This window comes from Diabrotica virgifera, chromosome 5 (genome assembly GCF_917563875.1).
Source record: "Diabrotica virgifera virgifera chromosome 5, PGI_DIABVI_V3a".
NCBI lineage: Eukaryota > Metazoa > Arthropoda > Insecta > Coleoptera > Chrysomelidae > Diabrotica > Diabrotica virgifera.
The window spans coordinates 198,094,934-198,121,310 of NC_065447.1; the positions used below are offsets into that span (position 1 = coordinate 198,094,934).

A 26,377-nucleotide genomic window follows, 5' to 3' on the forward strand; every position below is an offset into this window, starting at 1 on the left:
TCAATATTTACAAATAAGAAATTGAGTATGCCATTAGATTGAGGTTCGTCGAATGTTATGTTTGGTCTCAACTACTATATGGGGTAAAAGCTTGGATTCTAAAAGCCCAATCCATAAAAAACTTGGAGACATTCGAAATGTGGCTACATAGGCGTATTCTGAAAATTCCTTGGACTGCGACAGTCTCAAACGAAGAAGTGTTAAGAAGAATGGGACATGGCAGGAAGCTTATGAACAATGAACATAATTAAAATAAGAAAAACATCGTATTTGGGCCCCATACTTCGAAACGATAAATAATACTCTCTGCTACACGTCATCATGCAAGGAAAAGTAGAGGGGAAAAAAGGCTTGGGAAGAAAGAAGAAATCTTGGCTGAGGAATACCAGAGATTGGACTAACCTCAGTTTTGAACATATATTTTGTTGTGAAAACAACAGTTATTTACATTAATTTGCTTTTATAAAAATATCGCTCTGTAAATCTGTTGGGACAATCTGTATTGTGTTTAAAATATTTAATTCTCTGAAAAACTTGAGTGTAGCGTTGTGTGTTTCATAAAATATACATCTGCATTTTTTATAGTTTCGGGGTAAAAGCAGGTCATTTTGCCAAAGAAGTGTAACATGTGTTTGGCCCTTTTCAGGGCGAATGGTGTAAACTAAACTATCAAAGATAATAGTGCAGAGATTTGAATAGAATTTCAGTAGTCTCTTTCTGATGTCAGAGATGAACACTTTGTTCGCTTGTGCGTCTCTTTTCGCCGTAAAAATACTTTCTCCGCAATAATTAATAGATTAAAAAGACTCTTACGTTCTCTCGTTCGCTATTAAGACTATAATTTATCGTTAAGCCGCTTATTTGTCAAAATCGTTGTTGTTAATAAATGTTTTGTTCGCCGAATACCCTTATTTATCGCTAATACACAACCCTTTCTATCGTATTAATTAGCACCTTTAAAACCAGACCAAATTAAATCTTAGAACCAGTTCTCCTAAAAGTTCACTATTTTGTTTATATCGAAGGACGGGACATACGGGTGTGGTCCTAAAATATTCACCTATGTCCAATTAGGCAAAAGGTAATAATTAAACCATTTTTGCCACGGTGGGGTGAGATTGAATAAAAACTCACACCATTTGATGGTCTACATCGACCCGGATTTTGGTTTGGTTTTCGCGTTTGTGCCGCTTTTTCGGACATTTTTGTGTGTAATACCTCTACAAGACTTGTTAGTTCGCGTCGCGATAAACTCTAAGTAAAAGGAAGTGAAGTTATTGTGTGTGGTTAGTAGCTGCCGCCTGTTGCTTTATCAATTGGACTAATTTGGTGAGCTTTTTCCTTTTTTTAAAACTTTTATTGCTGATCCAAGGTAAACTCTGCTCAAAGACATTTTACGGTCAAAAACACTTTTGTAGACATTTAACGTAGACGCTGTATCTCTCTGTGAAACTTAGACTCTTATTCTTTCGCCGCGCTTGTTAATTGACAAAAAACTCTCCAGTGTAATTTAGATTTTGCCGCGTATCGATAGACTCTCTCTCGCCGTGTGTTCAATCGAATTCGGGATAGAAATGGAAGACCTCAAGAAAAAAAGGACGCCTTTGAAGGCTAAAATTACAAGGATCGAAAACTGGCTCTCACAAAAGGCTAGTACGGAAAAGGATGCGCTACAATTTCAATTTCGGCAAACAGAATTAAAAACCTGTTTTTTAAAATATGAAGAAATAATGGATCAGATAGACGAGATTGATGAAGCCGGTACTGAAGCAGAAGACAGGGTAACAACTGAGCAAAAATATTTCTCTATTCTCGCGGGCCTACAGCGTAAGATGGACGAGTTATTGTTGGGCCCCCCTCCTCTCAGATCAAATAGCACTCAGCCAACTGTGGCCACTGCTAAGGTTAGGCTTCCGGAGATCACCATGCAAACGTTCTGCGGGTCATTCTCTGAGTTCAACTCGTTCTACCAGCTCTTCGAGACGCTAATAGTGAACAATGAAGAACTCAATAATGTGCAACGATTTATTTACCTTAAATCGTTCCTGCGAAATGAACCCCTCCAGTTGATCGACAACATCGAAGTTATCGACGAAAATTTCGATATAGCTGTAAAAACTCTCAAAGATCGTTACGAAAACAAATCGCGAGTGATTAGCTTACACATTCAAAAATTGTTAAAGGCTCCATCTCTAGTTAAAAGTAATTCAAAGGCATTACGCGAATTTTTAACTCTAGCTCAGCAGACGCTGCTCGCTTTGAAAAATATGTCAGTACCAATTGAGCATTGGGATTTACTATTAATTGAAATATTTTTACAAAAATTAGATTTTGCTACACATAGGGCCTTTGAATATGATATTGGGACAAAGACCTTACCTACCCTTTCACAGTTTTTTAAATTTCTCGAGAAAAAGTGTGATATTCAGGAAAAATTAAATGTTTCAGATCATGATAAAAAGGTTAATAACAGGTCTCAATCAAAAACATCTTTCTTCTCATCAGTTGACCAACCATCACACTCTTTCTCTGATAATAATTGTACTTTTTGTAGAAGTAATGCTCATAAGGTTTATCAGTGTAATGATTTTAAATGCCTCTCTTTACAGGAAAAATTTAATTTTGTAAAAGGTAAGAAACTGTGTTTTAATTGTTTGGGTAGTAAACATTTCTCTCAAGATTGCGGCTCTACTCGATCATGTACTTTGTGTGGGGGTCATCATCACTCATCCCTCCATGGAACCTCTGAAAATGGCTCTTCCTCTAGGAACATCAATAGGCAAGCTCTCTCTCGTGAGCGCAATGCTCAAACTCCTCAAAATTCTCAAGGTGCTTCTCGTGTTGTCGCTCCCATATCCACTCAGCATTCTTTTAATAATCGCAGCCAAAATGAAGCTTCTACTAGCTCATTCAGACCTCCTCTAGATATGCAAAACTCTCCAGATTCTCAGGCAGCCACGTCTCTCTCCGCTTTATCAGTGAAAACTGATGTATTGTTGGCTACCGCTTTAGTAACCGTTTATTCGAAAGACGGCAGACCCATGCATGCCAGAGCGCTCCTAGATAATGGGAGCCAACATTCGTTTATCTCTCGTGATTTGGTTGAGAAGTTAAAACTCATCCCTTATTTTAAACAGCTCCAGATATCAACCATATCCGAAAACACCTCACTCTCAAACGAAATGTTAAACTTAGAATTTTTCCCCTATAATGTAAAGGACAGAAGTTTTAAAACTTCTTTCGCTGTACTCGATAGTATAACTTGTAAGCTTCCTAGAGCTACTATAGATAGAAGTAAAATAAAAGTCCCACAGGATCTCACTCTCGCAGATCCCTCGTATTCTGTTCCGGGTAAAATTGATTTGCTTCTGGCTGGTGATATCTATAGTGAATTATTGACGGATGGATTTATACGGCTAGGAAAAAATCTTCCCATTCTTCAGAATACTCACTTAGGCTATGTTATTTTTGGTACAATTAATCCTCAGGTTTTTCACCGTAATTCACATTTGGCTATCTCTCAGTCAAATGTTTCTCTCTTTGTTCAATCCGAACCCGAAGAAAATCAGTTGGATAAGTTGCTTCAACAATTTTTTGAAATTGAAGAAGTTCCCCTCGTTAGTAAATTAACTCCCGATGAAGAATTAACGGAACAAATATTTAGCAAAACTACTCTTGTGTTACCTTCAGGCCGCTTTCAAGTAAATCTTCCATTTGTCTCTGAAAACGCTAATAAAATGTTAGGTGAATCCTTTAAAATGGCCTTTAAAAGATTTATGAATTTAGAACATAGGCTCTTAAAAAACGAAAGTACATACGCTCAATATAAATCTTTCATTAATGAATATCTTCTTCTCGAACATGCGAAAATAGTGCCTCTCTCTCTAACCAACGAAAAGTTAGAAAATAAATATTTTCTACCGCATCACTGTGTGTTTAAGGAAGAATCTTTAACAACAAAGCTTAGGGTTGTTTTTGATGGTTCGATGAAAAGCTCTAGTGGTTATTCGCTCAATGATATTTTACTCAAAGGTCCTACTCTTCAACCGGAACTTTTTGACATTTTGCTACGGTTTAGATTGTATTCCTTCGTTTTTACAACGGATATACAAAAAATGTATAGACAAGTTAGAATAAATCCTGCTCAAACCTCTCTTTTAAATATTTTGTGGCGTGACTCCCCTGAAAAAGACATTGAGTGTCTTGAATTGCAAACCGTCACGTATGGAACTAAAAGCGCTAGCTTTCAGAGTACTCGCTGTTTAATGGAACTGGCACAAACTCATCAGACTAAGTATCCTTTGGCCAGTGATGCTCTTCAAAATAGTTGTTACATTGATGACATTCTCTATGGCGCTAATGATGTACAGACTCTCCTTAAAGCTCATAAGGAAATAACTAGTTTGCTTGGAACCGCTTGTATCTCTCTCCATAAATGGTGTTCTAACTCAAACTTGTTTTTAAAAAATATCTCTTCTCTCTCTTCGAACACTTCTTATGTAATAGCTCCAGATAATGGCTCCAATAAGGTTTTAGGTTTATGTTGGAATCCTATTCTTGACACCTTCTCAATCTCTCTCCCAAATTTTACCCTAAAGGACTCATACACCAAGAGAGAAGTACTGTCAATGATTGCCCAAATATTTGATCCTCAAGGCCTAATTAACCCAGTTACAGTTGTCGCTAAATTAATTATGCAAAAAATTTGGATTTCCAAAATTAATTGGAACGATAGCATAGATGCAGATACGTTGCATGAGTGGCTAAATTTTGTTCGCAGTCTCTCTCATTTTAAGGATTTAAATATACCTCGGTGTCTCTTCTTAAGTCAAGAAATCACCAGTGTTGAGATTCACTCATTCTCGGATGCAAGTTTAAAGGCTTATGGAGCTTGCATCTACCTACGTGTGATTTATAGATCAGAACAAGTATCTTGTTCACTTTTAGCATCTAAGAGTCGTGTCGCTCCGCTAAAACCCTTGACTCTCCCAAGATTGGAACTCATGGGTGCGCTATTGTGTAGTAAGCTCACAGCAAGGATTGCTAATATTATTGAAGAAAAACTCTCTCGCTTAGACTCTATAAATATGTGGTCGGATTCAGAAATTGTTCTCGCTTGGCTTCGTTCGCATCCCTCTCGTTGGACTCAATTTGTAGCAAATAGGGTTGCACAAATTTTAGATAATTCTCCTAACGCTCATTGGAGGCACGTACGATCCAAAGAGAATCCTGCCGACATACTCTCCCGAGGAATGCTACCCGCTGAAATACTTAAATCTTCTTTGTGGTTTCATGGTCCTCAATTTTTGAATCAATCTCGGTTGGATTTGTTGAAATACAATCCAAAAGTTTATACCTCCAAGTTACCCGAAGAAAGGAAAGTAACTCTTCACATTCGAAATGATCAAATAGATTTTTTCACCTCTCTTTCTGATAGGTTCTCTAATTTTTCAAGGTTTGTAAGAACTTTAGCATTTATATTCAGGTTTGCCAATAATGCCAAATCGCCTTCTCATAAGTTATCAAATTCTCTTGAAGTAAGCGAACTTCAAAACGCTGAACTGAAGATTGTTAAGATGCTTCAGTATTCTTCTTTCTCGCTTGAGATTTCTGAGATTAAAAAAGGTAAAACTCTATCCAATAAGTCTATTTTACGCTTAAACCCCTTTTTGGATGAAAATGAAATGCTGCGTGTAGGAGGTCGCCTTGGTAACTCAGACGTTACATTTGATCAAAAATATCCTCTTCTCCTTCCCTCAAAAAATCGTGTAGTACGTCTCTTTCTTCAGAGAGAACATATCAGACTTTGTCACTCTGGTCCTCAAAATACTTTATCTCAAATTCGACTTAAATATTGGCCTTTAAATGGACTACGTGAAGTTAAAAAGGTCATACACCAATGTATGGTTTGTTTTAGATTTAATGCCAAACCCGCTATTCAGATTATGGCAGATTTACCAAAGGAACGTTTGCAATCCTCTCGAGTATTCGCTCATGTCGGATTAGATTTTGGTGGCCCCTTTCAGATTAAAGCTTCCAAACTCCGCAAAGCTCCCTTGATAAAATCTTATATTGCTCTTTTCGTTTGTCTATCGACTCGAGCTGTTCACATCGAAGTCGTGTCCGGCCTTTCTACAGAAACGTTTCTTCTCGCTCTAAAACGTTTTATTAGCCGTAGAGGCCTCCCTCAGACTATATTCAGTGACAACGCTACGAACTTTTTGGGAGCTCGTAATCAGTTGTTTGAACTTTATAAGTTTTTAAAAGAAAAAGAAAACTCTCGCTCTATTAATGATTTTTTGGCATCATCGCATATTCGCTGGAAAACCATAGTTCCTCGAGCCCCTCATCATGGTGGCATCTGGGAAAGCGCTATAAAGAGCGCAAAGCATCATATCCGTAGACTCATGGGTGATATTAAGCTCACTTTTGAAGAATTTACCACTGTTCTCACTCAAATTGAAGCTGTGCTCAACTCTCGACCGCTTTGCTCCCTCTCAAATGATCCCTCTGATCTAACCTATCTGACCCCTGGACATTTCTTGATTGGACAATCTCTTACGTCATTTCCTGAAAGGGATGTAATCCACATTCCCGAAAATAGATTAAGTTTATGGCAACATCTCTCTAAACTCCAGCAAATGTTTTGGAAAAAATGGTCAATTGACTACTTGAACAGACTCCAAAATCGCCCTAAATGGTTTCTTCCTCATAAGAACCTAGAGCCCAGCGATCTCGTCTTGTTGATTGAAGATAACACTCCTCCTCTTTACTGGGCTCTAGCAAGAGTGATTGATGTCTTTCCCGGAAAGGATGGCCGAGTAAGAGTTGCATCGGTCAAAACTAAATATGGAGTCTTCAAGCGCTCTATTAATAAATTGTGTCCTCTACCAAATGACTGTTAAAATTAAGTTAAGTTTAGTGTTTTCGCTTAAGAACGTTGTAAGTTGATTTATGTTAGGTTAGGTTTATGTTAAAGCCAGTGCTTCAACGCGGGGGAGTATGTTGTGAAAACAACAGTTATTTACATTAATTTGCTTTTATAAAAATATCGCTCTGTAAATCTGTTGGGACAATCTGTATTGTGTTTAAAATATTTAATTCTCTGAAAAACTTGAGTGTAGCGTTGTGTGTTTCATAAAATATACATCTGCATTTTTTATAGTTTCGGGGTAAAAGCAGGTCATTTTGCCAAAGAAGTGTAACATGTGTTTGGCCCTTTTCAGGGCGAATGGTGTAAACTAAACTATCAAAGATAATAGTGCAGAGATTTGAATAGAATTTCAGTAGTCTCTTTCTGATGTCAGAGATGAACACTTTGTTCGCTTGTGCGTCTCTTTTCGCCGTAAAAATACTCTCTCCGCAATAATTAATAGATTAAAAAGACTCTTACGTTCTCTCGTTCGCTATTAAGACTATAATTTATCGTTAAGCCGCTTATTTGTCAAAATCGTTGTTGTTAATAAATGTTTTGTTCGCCGAATACCCTTATTTATCGCTAATACACAACCCTTTCTATCGTATTAATTAGCACCTTTAAAACCAGACCAAATTAAATCTTAGAACCAGTTCTCCTAAAAGTTCACTATTTTGTTTATATCGAAGGACGGGACATACGGGTGTGGTCCTAAAATATTCACCTATGTCCAATTAGGCAAAAGGTAATAATTAAACCATTTTTGCCACGGTGGGGTGAGATTGAATAAAAACTCACACCATATTTCATGTTGCAAAAGATAGAGAATCGTTTAAAGAAGTGATCGCCAACCTTCGTTAAAAGACGGCACAAGAAGAATAATGTAATTGCTTCTTCGGCTATAAAAATTATTTCTAGGCATTATTTTATCAAAGGTAATACCACGAGTCCTCTAAATGTTATCGATAAATTTTTTTGTTTTCACGAAAACTTCTTTATTTGGTAAAATTACGAAAACAAACCGAATGATAAAATCACGAGTCCGAAGGACGAGTGATTTTATCCATTTCGGTTTGTTTGAGTGATTTTACCCTAAATCAAGAAGTTTAAGTATGAAAACGAAAAAATTTATCAAGCAAAATTTAGAGGACGAGTGGTATTTGAAAAGATTATTTTGTGAACCAATTTGGTATTATTAGTAAATACGGGCATCTGTGAAATATTTTTAAGACAACTAGGATCAATGTCTTAAGTAGGTTATAGATAAATTAATACTTGCTTCGTGGTCTTACCCAGCTACGCTGGGTGAGTTCACCACAGTGCAGTGTTGTAATTGGTTTTGCCTAACCCCCAGGTGAATGCATTTTATTTAATTATTATTCACCCGTGTTTTTGTAATAATAAAATAGGAGAATGTAATTTTAGAACTATTTTACTAATTCTACTAATATAATGTGTATTTTAAAAGTAACTATTGTTACAAAATATTACGTTGTAAATATTCGAATCCTTTTATGTGATAACACTGGTTTGTTGAAATCGGCAACAAAATAGATGAATTAGTTCTGTGTTCTGTGTACGGTTTACATCGGTTCTGTTTGACGTTTATGAAAAGTTTAGAAATATTTATTTTGAAAATAAAAACTGTAGAAAATCTGAGTATATCTTGGTTAGTGTTTTTAAAATATCTATGTACCAGGGCTGTTTATAAATTAAGTTAGTAAACACAGGTATGTACGTATTATGTGAAATTTAGGGTACCTTAAGTTTTATCAGGGAAGAGACTGTTTTATCAAGGAAGAGGCTGTTTTATCAGTATTACACTCAATGATTGGCTAGAACGACGCGTGGTGATTGGCTGAAAAAGCAAAAACGTCAGAATTTGACAGCTGAAAAAAATAATTTCTAATAAATTCTAATACATATAAGTCAAACATTCAGGAATAACAAAAGTACATAACAATTCAAAGATAAAAATAAAGAAAAAATAATGATTGAAGCTAAAATGTGCAATATTTTTGTCTGTGAGTATATTTTGCTTAAAGCATACCGTTAAACTATTCAAATCATGTTAAAAAAATAATAAAAAAATAAAATACAATTATATCCTATCTAATTATATTGTTAACATTTAAAAATAGTTTAAATTTTGCTAATCTATTTTTATTTATGCGTTTGTGACTATGTTGCTAAAGTACAAAATTTAGGTCTGATTTCAAGATGAATATCTTTTTGTCAAGAATTTTTTGTTAAATTAATAATAATATATGTTTATTACAATTTTATAAAATTTGTTTTTCATTTTAATAAAATATTCTTTTGATGATCTGATTATTTAATAATAAAGGCGTTAATTTTATGGTAAGTTAAATAGTGGAACTACACTAAGAATCAAAATTAACGCACCACCTTAAAAATGGGACATTTTTGATGTCTCGAATTTCCTAAACCTGTTGTCCGATTTGAGTGATTTTTTTAGTACATTATAGCTTTATTATTTAAGAATATAGATGTAATAATATTATTGCTAAAAAGGTAAGTGTCATTGTATACCGGGTGTAACAATGATATTGTTTTTTTTTCTCAAAGTTTGGAACACCCTGTGGAATATTCTAGAGCAGTGATTCCCAAAGTGGTCCACGAGGGATTCAACGGGGGTTTACGTTGGCGTGAAAATGGGGGTTCACAAGTTGCAAGTGGGGGTCCACGAAAATTTTATAGCGATTTGGTATTTATTTAAACAAATTTGCATTTTTTTATTGTAAAATATCAATGGAAAAATAATATTTTAATAGTAGTGACTCAAAAATGTTATTATAATGCATCATAACAAGTTATTTTTACAGATAATCAAAACACAGGTCTTTAAGTAGTTAAAAGAATTTGTATCGTTTTACAATACAAAAAAAATACGTGGAATAATATCAGAGTCAAAAATATAGGCGTCTACTGTAAGTACATTTAATTCGGAAAATATCGACCATACGAAAAGAATGGTTAAGAAAATTATAATAATTATTGTAAACACAATTTATTTGGATCAATTTCAGTTCCTACCATTTTTGTCGAAAATTTGAGAATTACGGAGATATTGAACAAAAACCACTGCTATCAAATCAATCAGTGCTTATGCTCGCGCCTTTACCGCATACGTACTACCTGAAATATCGATTTTAGCAAAAACATGAAAGAGATCAAAATTGTATAAAATGTAATTCTCTCCATTTTTGTATAGGTACAGTTTTGTTATAAAACTAATAATAAACAAGATAATTCAATAATTATGCTGTAACTGTCACTCTTTCCCCCATAACTCGGAAAATATCGACGGCACAAAAAAATTTATAATAGAATAAATTATACGAAATCATATTTTCCACAACTTCAGTCCTTACACTTGTTGTCAAAAAGTTAAATATGGCGGAGATATTGAGCAAAAACTGTTCTCCTTTATTCGCGATTTTAAATTTACACTACTATTGACCTCCTTAAGATTAGAAAAATAGAATCTTGCTTGGGTAGCTCGGCATGCAAGATCAAATGCTAACCCGACTGTACTATATAATTTTGACTCTTTATTGCATGTAACTTTTCTTGTATTGCAAAACTATACAAATTCTTTTAACCATTAAAGTTCTGTGTTTTGGCTATCTGTGGGCAAATTTTCATCCAAATAGAAGAACATGTATGTTGGGAATGGACGAAAATGTAAAAAACAGTATTTTATCGTTTTCTACGCTAAAGTTTGAACAACAACTTGTTTTAAAATAAAAAAACTTGTTATAATGCTTAATAATCACATTTTGGATAACCCTTCTATTAAAACACAATTTTTTCAATATTTCGAGAAAAGAAAAGAAGACGAAAAAGACCTTCAATGTCTTATCCCCCCACCCCCCCAATGAAGCAGCAGGGGGTCCACCGAAACCAGTATATTTTTTAAAGTGGTCTACGAGAAAAAATAGTTTGGGAACCTCTGTTCTAGAGGATAAAAAATATTGTTATTGTAATTAAAACTCAGCTATAGACTTAAGCTTTCTTAACATTTTGCTTCTTGATTCATTCGCTTATGTGTGATAATAAAAAACTTATGTACTTTCTAAATAAGTGCGCCAAACTTTAAGGGATAATTCTGCATGAAAAAATAACGACCGTTTGCTTTATAAACATATGTCCACAAATGCTTCGTTTCCGAGATACGGGATGTTAAATTTTTTCTTACAAACTGACGATTTATTTATTGCTCTAAAACCAGTTGAGATATGCAAATAAAATTTGGTAGGTTTTAAGAGGTAGTTATTGCGCATTTTTGACATACAATTCAGAATTTTAAACTCATCATTTTGGCATGCATACGAGTATATACATTTTAGATACCTACATCCCGTTTGCACGCCAATGGTGAATATAAAATTCTTAATTGTATGTCAAAAAATGAGCAATAACTACCTCTTAAAACCTACCAAATTTCATTTGCATATCTCAACCGATTTTAGAGCAATAAATAAATCGTCAGTTTGTAAGAAAAAATTCAACATCCCGTATCTCGGAAACGAAGCATTTGTGGACATATATTTATAAAGCAAACGGCCATTATTTTTTCATGCAGAATTACCCCTTAAAGTTTGTCGCACTTATTTAGAAACACCCTGTATTGATAAATAACATGGCTAGTTGTTAAAGTACCTAACTTTTTTATTGTCGTACATAAGCGAATGAGTGAAAAGCAAAGTGTTAAGAAAGCCTAAGGCTATAGTTGAGTTTTAATTTCAATATTTTATACACGCTAGAATATTATACAGGGTGTTCCAAACTTTGAAGAACAAACACACTATCATTGTTACACCCGTATACAATGACACTTAACTGTTTAGCAATAATATTTGTTACACTGGTATTCTTGAAGAATAAAGTTATAATATACTAAAAAAATCACTCAAATCGGACAACAGGTTTAGTAAATAGGAGACATCAAAAATGTCCCATTTTTAAGGTGGTGCGTTAATTTTGATGCTTAGTGTATAAAGGACTATCCAAACCATTTGTAGAAAATTTTAATTGCTTGTACCCTGAAGGATAGTAACAGACAGAGGAGCGTTTTATAGCAAGAATAGAGAAACGAAACTTCACATCGTATCATCATGAGATAATTGAAAATTTACAATATGTTCATAAGGATTTACATGGGCATTTTAAGATAAAACTGTCAAAATTGAAGTGGGTGCCTACAATAACTCTGATATTCATGTACTATTTCGGTGCATTCAGCAACAGCTTACACACCATGTGAACTAGTGTTCGGAAAAACCTGTAGATTGCCTATACTGCGTTTCAAATGTAGAATGAGTATGGTTGTATATTGCAAGCAGGTTTGCCATATTTCGCCCATTCTGTGAATTGTCATAAATAAATCATCCTTTTGTATGCCATAGCAGTTGCGTTGTACTACTCCTCTACAAGTACCTGCCTAATATTACCATTCACGGCCGTTGCCGTGAAGAGCGACAACTGCGTCAAGAAAATTGTCATTTAGTTTGCATGGCCCTATTCTTCGTACACTGAATCGCATGTCTGAAATACGCTCTAGAAATGTACAAAACGAAATGGAACCCCTGAACAACGTTGATGATTCATTAATGGAACTAAAATACAGATTAACACAAAGTAGCCACAAAAGAGGTAAGAAAAAACATAATACTGTCAAAACACATTAGAAAGAAAACATATTATGCCAAAACAGGTAAAATAATATAAACCCGGAGACAAGGTATTACTACAGAACGTGTCGAATTCAAAACTAAACCTTTTGTTTTAGAAGACCTATATCCAGCAGTGGACAGATGTAGGTTGATGATGTTGATAAAATATTCAAATGCATACAAAAAGTTTTCATTTGCTGGCAATCCTATTATACTATATCTAGTCTGGGCAGATTATCGGAGAATTTTTGGGAAAAGTTATTTGCCAGCAATTTTATTGCTGGAATCGAATCTTATGACCCTATATATTCATAGTCTAGCTATGCAAAGACCGCAGATAGTGTGCTTCTTGTTTTATAAACAAAATGGCGCCCGAAAATCGTGTTTTTTTTAATTTTTGGTCTACTCGAGTTACTTGGGAACAAAAAAGAATGAAGAAAATTGCTTCATGGGAAGCCGAGAAAATGTATTTTTTTAACGTATAATTACCGATCTTGAACTTTTAGATTCCATTTTTTTCAACCCAAAATTTTGATTGGAATTTTGGTATTTTCGGCATTTTTCACTCGTAATATCGATAGTTTTTATCATAATAATATATGTTACGAGTTCTTTAAAGACATTAAATTTTATGTGGAGAAAGAGGACCAAATAAAAAGGTGATGGATTAAAATTACCATCCTATTGTTTATATCTTTGCCGTACATGCCGGTCAACTTTGACCGGTTGTATCTCATGAACCACTCATCGCAATTAAAGCGTCATGTCGCGCTTTTTTCAATATCGTTTTCATAATTTACTTTAATTTAATATTTCGCGAGATATTCTATTTGTTTATAAGCCACAAAATTGTTTTTAATTTTAAAATCTTTTGAGGCCGCTTAAATAGTCCAATTTTAATTCTGTAAAATACAGTAGACAGGTTGGTATAGTGCCTTTTTATACAAAAATCATAGCTATTCTTATGCATCGTAATTATTATGGTTATTATAGCGACCGTAAATTTTTAATTTAGTTGTTGCTAAACAATTTAATTGTCACTGAAACAATTCAATTGTTGCTAAACTGTTCATTCAATTTTCATCGCCTTATGGAACTATAATCTATACCAAAAGAGCTTTGATATCACCAAGTTATTTAATTATTAATAAATAATTACTTACCTAAAATTTTAGTTGAAAATTAAAGATTTTGTTGGAAAAACAAGCATTTTCCGAGGAAACTTTTCGTCAAAGTAAATTGGGAAAAACATGTCTCTATGCAGAATTTAATAACGGTGAATTTTATTTGAGTGTTTTTGGTGCAAAGTTAAAATCTATTGAGTTATAGAGCAAAAATTGAAAAACAACACGATTTTCGTGCGCCATTTTGTTTACCAAAAAAGTAGCACACTATCTGATCTGTGGACTTTGCATACCTATATTATTAATATATAGGGTCATAAGATTCGATTCCAGCAATAAAATTGCTGTTAAATAACTTTTCCTTGCAGTGGCGTACCGATAGATCAGCGGGCTCTGGTTCCAGTTGGGATGCGTTCCCGCCCGCCCAGTAAAAATACACAATTTAGATCAAAAGTTTTTAATAAACATTAAATGTAAATCATCATTATATCATACAATATTATCATATATTTATAAAAACTCAAGCTAATTTATCGTTCATTTACTTACGGTTTTTGCTGTAAATTTTAAAGAACCGCTCGGATTAGGATGAAATTTGTCATACACATAGCTAACATGTCAAACAAAAAAAGTGATACCTATTGTGCTGAGTGAATATACATATGCTCATTTTTCAACAAAACAAAAACACGTTTTGAGACGGGTTTTAGCAAATAGCTCAAAAAGTAAGTATTTTATCGAAAAAAAATCAAGTAAAAATATATCCTATAAAAAAGTGAAAAAATGGTGTATATGTATATATTGTCCTTTTCATGAGCATTTTTCAGTGCGTAACAAATGATAGGAAAAATGATAAGTCCGTGATAATACACATTTATGACATTTATTCTAACATGACATTTTAGTTAAATCTGACAGTTGTCACATTTTATTTTCAATTTGGAATAAAAACAAATCAAATGTGTTTCTTGCATTTATAAAATGGTATTTTCTTTGATTTGTATAGTCTTATAAATTATACAGATTTTATTTGTAATATTATTATCTAATTAAAAAAAAATTATTTTTTTATTATGGCGCCATCTATCGACAACTAGAATAATCACCGATATAGAATAATTACCAAACTAATCACCGACGTGCCTTTTTTCTGTCATATACAATTTAATGCGTTAGAAAGAAATCGAAAAACTGTGACGCACTGAAAGATGATCATGAGAAAAAGAATATAATGGTGTATATATAAAAAGTAGGTTATTATTCGTCAAATTCCAAATCGAATATTTCAACGTGAAATAACCAAAAAATGAAGCACTTTTCGGGAAAAACTCATCACAACTTTTTCAAAGTTTTTAAAAAAGTTTTATTTTTGTTTTTTTTTTTTTTTAGTTTCTAGCATCAATATTAAGTATATAACGCTCAAAATAAAGTTGGTCCCTTTTTTGGTAAACAAATCATAAAAATCACCCCTAATTAGCATCCCAAATTAAATTAATCGTTACCGCTTCACAAGTTACTTGACTTATGTATTGTTTATATGATCTGTAAGTTCTATCGGTTCAAAGTGCTCATTTTTGAAAAAAAAAATTGGTTTTAAATTAAATTTTTTTTTAATCTTGAATAAAAATTTTTTCAAGTAGTTTAAAATGTCCCCATCAAATTGGAAACAAAAGAAGCAAAAAGCGCGATGCTCAGTACGCCACTGTTTCCTTGTATTTTGCTAATTAGCCCAGAGTAATCAGAGTTCTGAATCCGAACCTGAACTGTCAGTTTAAGGACGTCTAAACAAATCCTTAGTACAATACATTTTTATTTTAAAAACAGACTACAAACAATCCATTACATATTACATCTAGTAAAAGAACGAACTATAGTTCTTGAGAATGTAAATCTCTTGAAAATCTAACGTAGAATGAAGTAAACACTTCTGTTGTATATAGGTATATTATAAATTTATTAAAAAATTTTTAAAATTCATCCACAAGGGAGTGGTTGTACAAAACGTTTTCGGTCAAACTGACCATCCTCAGTGTAAACGTCCAGTGTACAAGTAATTGAAACTAGCCACTTGAATAGGTGTAAAACCTCAAAATAACATTATTGCTACATTATGAGCTGTATAGTAATCGACAATAAGTCGATGTCTTAAGATTAAAAATGTATCACATGTGGATGTATGTCATCCTTGCTCGGAATTAGCACAAGGTTGTGATCAGGTGAGAGGTTAACAACCAACTCTTGTTGGTTGTTAACCTCTCACCTGATCACAACCTTGTGCTAATTCCGAGCAAGGATGACATACATCCACATGTGATACATTTTTAATCTTAAGACATCGACTTATTGTCGATTACTATACAGCTCATAATGTAGCAATAATGTTATTTTGAGGTTTTACACCTATTCAAGTGGCTAGTTTCAATTACTTGTACACTGGACGTTTACACTGAGGATGGTCAGTTTGACCGAAAACGTTTTGTACAACCACTCCCTTGTGGATGAATTTTAAAAATTTTTTAATAAATTTATAATATACCTATATACAACAGAAGTGTTTACTTCATTCTACGTTGTCTTAACAAAGGTATACAGCCAACTACAGGGTTTACCCTTTTAATGTTTTTTTTTTTTTTTTTTTTTTTTTTTTTTTTTCTTGAAAATCTCTTTATATTCTTTATGCTCTGAATTCTTGTTTATAGATAAATTAATAATTTATATTTTGAATGCAGAGTTTTCTTAAGTTGTGCCCCAAAGCAGAAACATTTCGTACATATTGCATTAAAAAAGCAAACAGCATTATAATGCTAAACAAGATAAAACATCAAACATGCGACTTTGTACAACAAACGGCATTATACCGTCTCCCAAGAGTCCTCTTTTATGCCGACGACAGGAGTGCATCGAGCTGTAGCTGCTGCAAATAAAAGAAGTTATGCTTTGTTTTTAACATTTTTTTTAAATTTTTGTTCTAACACTATCCTTTGTTTCGCTACGAACATTTTAAAACCTAACCGTTAAATTTTTTCTATATTATTTATTATCTTTAATGGAAATTAACCACAATTTTTATTGAAGATACGTTTATTTTCATGTTTCGATTTCCACTTTGGAAATCGTTCTCACAATACCATTAAACAAATTACTTAGGTTCGTTACTTGGTAATATAAAAAAATTTACTCCAATAATTCAGTTTTATCTGCACTATTCATTTTAAGTGTCGAACAGCATATATACCTAAGTCACACGATCAAACTAGACAAACAGAATCAAACGGCAAATATAAATAGAATCCGAATGACTTAGGCAGCAGTAGGAATATTCAGTGATGTGTTAAAAAACAAAAAGATACCAAGAAATCTAAAGACTAGTGAACAGCGACCAACAAGGTCCAAATAGCTGTTAATATATATAATCTAAACCTTTCTACCTAACGGTGTAAGGTGTTTAAAAATACATTTCATACATCTATATCATATACAAATCGACTCCACTCTTTCTTATTCTTGGCCCTTCGTTTCGCTTCAGTCCAAGTTGTATTTTTCGTCCTCAGAATCCATACCACTTCATCGTTCCAGGTTTTGTTTGGTCTCCCTCTTCCTCTCTTGTTTTGTACTTTTGCCTCCCATACGCGTTTTACCTGTCTACCATTGTTCATTCTACACAAATGTCCAATCCATTTAAGCTTGTTCTTATCTAGTATTTGTGTTACTGGTTCGACTTATAGTTCTTCTCTCACAATGCTGTTTCTTATTCTATCGCGTCTTGTAATTCCTTTTACTTTTCTTAGGTACTTCATGTCGATGGAGTTTATTCTGCTTTTCGATGATTGTGTTAGCACCCAGTTCTCACTACCATAGGTAAGGATTGGCCTGAAGATCGTTTTATATACCTGGGGTATACTCTATATTTGTCCTGCTGCTTACTTCTCTCTTTCCAATGAATGTTCTCTTTAAGCTATGGTACATTCTGGACGCCATGGTTATCCTTTCATTGACTTCTTCTTCCGATCTTCCTCCATTCCCTATTTTCACACCCAGGTATTTATATGTTGCTACTTGTTCTAATTTCTTGTTATTTATCTCTATATTTACTTGTTTATCCTCATTCCCATGACCATTATCTTTGTTTTCTCCATGTTTATTTTCATATTTCTTTCTTCCAGCTCCTTTTTCCACATTATTAGGTTCCTTTTGAGGTCTGTGGGTTCTAGTCTGTAGTAACCAATGTGTAATTTGCGTGTCTTTGTTTCTATTATTTTTATGATGTCATCCATGAGTACGATGAATAGTTTGGGGCTCAGTACTCCTCCCTGCTTCAGTCCATCATTTATCTCAAAAGTTTCAGAATGGGTATTATATTTCCTGATGTAGCATTTGTTATGTTTACAGTAGGAAAAATGAAAGAATACCCATGAACGAACATATAAAACACGCTGTATTTTCATGCCACCGTGTCATACAAAAAATTGGCCTGCGCAAGTACATGTAATAATTATCATTACATGTACTTGCGCTGGGAAATTTTCTTTGTGACACGGTGACAGGAAAATACAGCGTGTTTTATATGTTCGTTCATGGGTATTCTTTCATTTTTCCGACTGTATATAAGCTTTGTATAGCCTGCCTCAGTGTGGGTTCAATATTTCTTCGTTCGAGACTTTCCCAAACTATGCATTGTGAAACTTTATCGAATGCTTTTTCTAAATCTATAAATGCTGCATATACTTCAGTTTTAGTAGTTCTCGTTTTTTCTGTTACTTGCTTGATCGTAAAGATGTGGTTTTGGGTACTCCGGCCTTTTCTGAACCCACTTTGTGGTTCTGCTAAATTGTGTTCAACTATTGAACTAAGTGTTTTGTTTAATATGTATTCGTACGATTTTGACACCACACATAACAACGTAATACCTCTGTAATTGCCGCAATTTCTTGTGTCCCCTTTCTTAAAAATGGGCAATATAATTCCAGTTTTCCAATCTTCTGGTACAGTACCCAAGTGCCAGGCTTTGTTGAGAATTTCTGTTAACATCTCTAACCCTGACACCCCTAGATTTTTCAGCATTTCTGGTGTGATCTTATCATGGCCTGCTGATTTTCCTACTTTTAGATGCGAGATGGCTTCCAGTACTTCATTCTTATCGATATTTTCATCTTCGTCGTCGTGTTCTACGTTGGGGGGTGGTTGTTTGTTCATGTGAGTCATTATCGTACGCCAGGTAAGTATCGCCAAATAGCTGTTAACCAAATCCATAAATGGAGACAAAAATGGAGAGCCGGGCTGAATGAAGCTAAATCTCTTTAGTTAACTTAAAGTTAATTTAAAGTTAAATTTACCAACAAAAAATACAATATAGACCAGTTATAATCAACAATATTCAAGTACCACATGCAGTTACTGGTCCTAAGTATTTAGGTTCAACATTAGATGCGAAACAAGGTCAAGAAAAAAAAGGGAAGAAAGGAAAGAAGACTAACGTATAAGAAAATGTATTAATCTGCTGGAAGAAACTCCACTCTCTCGATCCATAATAAGTTACTACTTTACAAACAAATACTGAGACCTGAGTGAACTTATGGATGCCCAATACCGAGTTGCGCTAGACCAAGCAATATAACAATAATTCAAATGTTCAAGAAAAAGATACTGGAAAACATTGGTACGTGGGAAATAGTGATCTCCATAAGGACATAAGAATGAAAACTATGGATATAATAATCAAGAGGGTGACAGGAAATTACGAGCAAATACTTTATAGGCACGAGAATATGGACGCAATCCACCACGATACTATTGGGCAACATAGAAGATTGAAAATAACAAAGTCTTTGGAACTAGTTTGAATGATAGTGAAACGCAAAGGATAGTGCTTGTGCGTGTGAGCATGTTAGAAAAGTGCACTATCCTTTTAATGCTGATCAGAGACGCTATATGGTATTTAAGCTCTTAATTTTAAGGAACAGTAGTAATGAACATCTACTGAAATTTTTGATTTAAATATTTGTAATATAGTGGTAACTAGTGGGCTGGTAACTAGGTATGTTAAGGCAGTCGTTGGCACAGAGAATATATTCTGTGTCAACCATCTGTCAAGTCAGGGATGAAGGTAGAACTTAACCTCATTTTAAAGATTTATAATGTAGACCTTTTATTTCAATGTAGGAATAAAGTATAAAAAATGCAGATAAGTTTTCAATATATTACAAAATTGAAATTGCTCATTGGTCATTTATGACCAGATTTTAATAATTATCATCGTACTGATAATTGTGGAAAACAATATTTTAAATTCTTAATTTAACTCTTCGAACGCGTAAGAAGTCCGTCTCTGAAAACGGAGCACACTTGAGATGCGTCTTAACATGTCCTAGAAATAAATAATTCAAAGCTCATCACTCATTCTCGTATATACATGCTCACATATCTAGGAATAAAAGCATATCCGGCAGGATTTGGAGGCTTTTCGAAAGAAGCAACAAACCGTTGAGAATGATCTTGTCCATTGTTTGTTTCGTAATCTATCATAACGGCCGGCTTAAAAATCCTAGGTCTCCTTAATAGACCAATGTTGCCAGAGCATATATTTATTGCCAGAGTTTATTTTTTATTCAATAAAATTTGTTCTTATAGATAGATGAATTAATGAATCGAGGTGGTACAGGTAAAATGGGTGGTCATAACAAGAAATATAAAATTTAATGCTTAGTCCAATCTTCTATAGTGTCATTCTTTTTAGTGCAATTAAAGCTATGCCAAATATCTACCCTAAACATCCCATAGAGCAGGGGTGACCAAGCTCCTTGATAGTCCGAGCAATTTTTAAAGATTTGAAATTTTTCGAGAGAAATTAAACAATAATTATTTAGAAACTGCAAAAATAATATTACATTTTTCTCTCACCGTTTGGATTTCACGAATTTTAAAGTGACAAAATGGTTCATATCGTTTCAAATATGCAAATAATTCTACAAATAGCCTTTAATACTCAGGATACTTTGAGTCTTTATCATGCTTCCATCTTGTTCCGGGACATCCTGCTGATCTGCTACCGTCTATCAAAAACACTACCTTTAACACTTTTCCTTCCTCTGATCTTACCAGCTGGCCTGCCCATCTTATCTTAGCTTTTATATGTTTAACGATGTTTTCCATTGTCAAAATAACTGTCAAAGTTGATGTTGATATTTTAATCTGCTCCTGTAAAAGATAAAAGTTTTGGTGTTTTTTGGAAGATAAAGTAGTGGTTAATAATTAATTTAATGTTTATAAACAAAAACATTTCAGTATATAGTGGTTTAAAACTTATTTCCCCCTAAATGGGGGATAAAAGTGAGTCAGGGACGTCTCTTTTGACGCGGGTGACTGCGGATAATGGTGATATTATTAGTAAAATGGAATTGAATATGCAAGATGATGGACAAAATGCGAGAGCGAACATTAAACAATTCAATTTGCTTTCAGATAAGTATAATCTTGATAATATTTGGGTTTACATTGAAAGGATTGGTGATGATCTTAATTTGGGAAAATTACATGCAATGACGATTGGGCACCTTATTTTTAAAAAATTAAAATTAACGAATGTTCGAGAAATTAAAAGTATAGGTAGGAACCGTGTAAAAGTTTTGCTTACTTCTCGGTTAGAGGCAAATAACCTCGTCAATAACAGCTCACTTAAAGAACAAAATTTGAAAGCATATATTCCTAGTCATTTACTAGAAATAAAAGGTGTGGTGAAAGACGTTGACACTAGATATGATGTGAAATATCTCATGGATAACATCGAAACTCCTTCTAATGTTTTGAGTATATATAAGACTAAGCGTAGGGTACAAAAAGAAGATAAAATTGAATATGTGGACAAAAAACTATAATTATAACTTTTGAAGGAAATATTTTACCGAATTATGTTGCCTTTAATAGAGTATATTTTTCTGTTGAACAGTTTTTTGGCCGAGTTGTTCAATGTTATAAGTGTTTAAAATTTGGGCATGTTTCAGGGCAATGCCGAAGTACACAGGAACTATGTATACAGTGCGGTGAAATTAAAAATAAAGACCATCATTGCGAAAAAAGTATGTTTTGTATACATTGCAAAAATAACGAACATGTGACAATATCAAAAAAATGTCCATTTTATGAAAAACAAAAGAAAATTAAGAATAATATGATAGAACAAAAAACTACTTTTGTGGAAGCTAGATTAATATGTGAAAACTCCTTTTCAGCACTCATCAGTCCCAACTCTTTCTCTTGTTTAAATAATAATGAAAAAGAATTTCCATCCCTACCAATTAATAATAATGATAAAAATCTTGGTCCGACTCGGCCAACTGTAGAAATTAATAGATCTCAATTTTTGACTCAATCAAACTCTAATATAAATAATTCAAATGAACACTCAGGAAAGAAAAGAAAAGCAAATTAACCTATTTTAGAATCAACATCTCATAAACCGATGTTCCCCTTCACTTTTGGACCGTCTCAACCTTTGCCAACTAATTCTTATACACCGAATAAATATATCGAAAATAAAACTTAACTAGCTAAATCTGTAGCAACATTTATAATAAACTTTTTAAAAAATATTCATACAGTAGAAGACATAAAAACCTTAGACAACAAAATAATTATTAAAGAAGTAGAACAGTTTATAATTAATTCATAATGTCAATACAACATAATTTAAAAATAAGTCAGTGGAATTCCAGATCTGCTATATCAAACAAAGGTAGTTTAATGCATTATTTAAATAATAAAAGTATAGACATCCTCCTAATTAGTGAAACATGGTTCAAAAAAGATATTAGTTATCATTTAAAAAATTATAATTTGGTTAGAAAAGACAGAAATGATGGCTTCGGTGGTGTAGCTATTCTCATCCACAATTCAATTACTTTTAGTGAATTAAATTTAAACTCTAATTTTAATACGGAAATAGAAGTTTGTGGTGTAACAATTAAATATAAAACAAAGGATCTGAATATTTTATCTATATATAGACCACCTAAAAGTAAAAGTTCAGTAAATGATTGGACAAACATCTTCTCGCAAGTTAATAATTCAGCAATTATAGGAGGAGATTTTAATGCTCACCATACTATTTGGGGATCTAGTTACAATGACACAGTTGGAACACAGCTTATTAACACTGCAGATGATCTCAACCTTATCGTAATAAATAATGGCGAGCCTACTGTTCTTACTCGACCAGATCAAAATAGTTCAGCAATTGATGTAACTTTTGTTACTCCTGACATAGTTAATAAAATCCACTGGTACATACATTCTGACACACTAGGCTCTAATCATTTTATTATCAATATGGAAATATTAGATAGTACTACAACTGAAGAGTTTATACCCAGAAGTAAGTGGAACATTAGAAAAGCCAATTGGACTCTATACACAACATCAGTTGAAAATTTTTTTAATAGTGTTTATGAAATGGACAGTACATCTGATAAATATAGCTTTCTAATAGATAGTATGAATCATGCTGCGCACATTTCAATCCCGCAATATAAAACTTTTAAAAATAAGATTCGTTGTTCCCCACCTTGGTGGAATACAGAATGTGATACAATTATTAAAGAAAGGCAAGAAGCACTGACAGAATATAAAAAAATGCTAATTTTAATAATTATATAAAGTGTCAAGCTAGCATGGCTAAAACTAAGAAGAATCTAAAATTGATAGCTAAAAAGAGTTGGAAAGATTTTGTGTCTTCTCTAAACAAAAATACTCCAACTACAACGTTGTGGAAGCAAGCCAGAAAACTAAATAGAAAATCAATTCCAAATACATACAATTTGGATAACACCTTAGAGGATGAAATCTTTGATAAAATTGCTCCGCCATCTGTTAAGCCACCTAATACTCATAATTATATTCCAGATAAGCAAAGCCATTTTTTACTAGAACCTTTTAATATTACAGAACTAGAATATGTTCTAAAAAATCGAAATAACACGAGTCCAGGATTTGATAATATTAAATATCCAATGATTCAACATCTCCCTAAAATTGCCAAACTTCTAATGTTAGATATTTTTAATTGTGTAATCAGCAATAAATCAGTCATTGATCAATTTCACGATGTAATTGTTTTACCAATATTAAAACCAGGTAAAAACTTAAATTTGGCTCAGTCATATAGACCGATTTCTCTTATGTCCTGTATGTTGAAAACTCTAGAACGAATGATAAAACACAGGTTGGAATGGTGGGTAGAAAAAAATAAACTTCTTCCAGATTTTCAGTTTGGTTATAAAAAAGGATATGGTACTTTAGACGCACTTTCTACACTAGTAACAGATATTCAAAACACATTTTCCAACAACACCTATTTACCTACTATATGCTTAGACATTGAAAGTGCATATGACAATGCCAGTCTTGACATTTTAAGGGAAAAATTGATAAAACATTTTCATATACCGCCTCAGTTGGCTGAAGCCCTTTATAATTTTTATTCCTGCAGAAAGATATATCTAAGAACTAATAATAATAAACTGATAGGCCCTAGATATAATAATTTAGGACTACCACAGGGATCAGTATTGAGTCCCCTTTTGTTTAATATGTATACTGCGGATTTGCATAAAGTCCCTACTGACATTTTTAAATTTCAAATAATACAATATGCTGATGATTCTCTCCTGTATTCACAGGCCAAAACTTATGATAACTCGGTTCAAACCTTAGGACGAATTCAATGTTATGTTAATTTATGTTTCAATCAAAACGGATTCGAAATAGCTCAAAATAAATCTACTGTGTGTATTTTCACTCGACATAATATCCCAAAAATAGAGAATTTAAAACTTAATGGCTACGACTACGCATTTGCTTCTTCCATTAAGTATTTGGGAATGATTTTGGATCGTAAATTGACTTGGAAATTACATATTGACTTTATGATAAATCGATGTAATAAGGGTCTAAATTTTCTTAAATCAGTTTCAAGGATTTGGTGGGGAGCTGATGTTGAAACTTCCTTGCTTTTCTATCGATCATATAATTGATCAATAATTGATTATGGTAGTATTCTATATGGCTCAGCTTCTAAACATATTGATATGAACCCTTAATTAATTTGTTTCTGATCCTAGAGATGGCTGTACTGTGGCATGTTACTGTGGTAACATTTTCAACTTAATTGTAGATTTCTACATGATGACTCTGTAATAATGTAGAAACCTGAACACTATTCTGTCCTTACACCCATTGGCTCAATTGGCCCTGTTGCCAAATTGTTTAGACAGTAATTTTATCAAGGCCTAATAACAATGTAATGTTAGCAGGAAACATTTAGTCCATGATGTGATGCCGCTCCCGTCTAAAAAAAATTATGGTTCGGTTTCTCTGCGGATTCCTCTTCAGAAATGTTCTCTTTAAGGAAATATGAAGTGAGCAGGGCGAAATTTTTGGCCAGAAATTGTTTAAAAATTTTTTTTAAGAAATTCAAAAGATCACCCTTTTTGTTCCGGAAAATATTTTTTTAGGTTTTTTGGGCCATTCTAACAAGAAAGGTATGTTGTCATTTTTCTCAAAAGTTGATAGATTTCGAGTTAAGGGCGATTTAAAATCTGAAAAATGCGATAATACGCATTTTCGAAGTTTAAAAACTTATATTTATGTATATTAATATATCTGAAATAGCCAAGTGCTTGAATTAAAGTTTAAACATTTTTTTTTCAAAATTATGAAGAGTAGTCGGTTCTATCTTAAATTTAGACCGTTCTTTTTAAAATGTATCAAAGAATATAATATAGTGAGTAGAAGTTTACGGCCCTGTAACGTTTTAGCATAGGATTTTGCGTTCCAACTGAGTAGGTGCTATGGAGGTGCATAGATCTGACAACGTCCGTAGTCACCGTCATCTCACCACCGCCTGCTCTGCGGCCGTAACATCCCTCGTCAACAAGCCTCCTTATAAACGTGACCATCTGTTTCATATAAAAGCTTCTTCTATGAGCTATATTATATTCGTTCAATTCGTTGATGTTATTATGCGTCCATCCAATTTTAATGCCGATGCGGCAGGTTCTATTTCAACAATCTTCTATTTTGCACGGGAAAATATTTTTTCAGGTTTTTCGGGTAATACTAATTAAAAAAGTTTGTTTTCATTTTTCTGACAAGTTTACAGTTTTTGAGTTATAAGCAATTTAAAATTTGAAAAATGCGAACATACGCATATTCGAGTTAGAGGCTTGAAAACTGATAATTATTATTATTTTTGTAGTTGATAAGTGCCTAAAATCGAAGCATTTAATTTTTAGATTTTGCTGGGTAACCGGGACTTATTTCAAAAATATATCGTTGTTTTTTACTTGTTAATTATGCGTGTTAAAAATAAAATTTAATAGTTATTTATGATAAAAGTGTTAAAAGTTTAAAAGTACACGTTTAAGGCAGGCATGTGAAAGTTTGCAGAATCAGCGAAGCGAATTCTGCAATTCACATGAGTGCCTTAAAAATGTACTTTTTAACACGTATATCATACAATATTTTTTCTACAAACGTCTTATATATCAACAATTATACAGTTGAGTCCGCGAGTCTTTACCCGTGCGTCATCATTTAAAGCATACGGAATAAGTCGGAAATCTATTTCACGCAACAACAACTGACAG

At 33.2% G+C, this 26,377-nt stretch overlaps 1 protein-coding gene across 1 annotated transcript; it reads left to right on the plus strand.

The window, feature by feature from the left end:
- The first annotated feature begins 1,574 nt into the window (after window positions 1–1,574).
- LOC126885562 (uncharacterized) lies at window positions 1,575–20,435 on the plus strand. Its single transcript, XM_050652149.1, has 3 exons — window positions 1,575–3,011; window positions 3,138–3,701; window positions 20,367–20,435. Exons 1-3 carry the CDS (start codon window positions 1,575–1,577, stop codon window positions 20,433–20,435), a joined length of 2,070 nt encoding a protein of 689 aa, XP_050508106.1.
- The last annotated feature ends 5,942 nt before the right edge of the window (window positions 20,436–26,377 follow it).

Excerpts from the sequence above, each read along its gene's own strand:
- LOC126885562 (XM_050652149.1), top strand. The coding sequence starts at position 1,575 with ATGGAAGACCTCAAGAAAAAAAGGACGCCTTTGAAGGCTAAAATTACA. Across the intron at positions 3,012-3,137 it reads TATTGTTGGCTACCGCTTTA|CTCCAGATATCAACCATATC; the intron begins GTAACCGTTTAT and ends TATTTTAAACAG. Across the intron at positions 3,702-20,366 it reads TACCTTCAGGCCGCTTTCAA|ATAGATGAATTAATGAATCG; the intron begins GTAAATCTTCCA and ends TTGTTCTTATAG.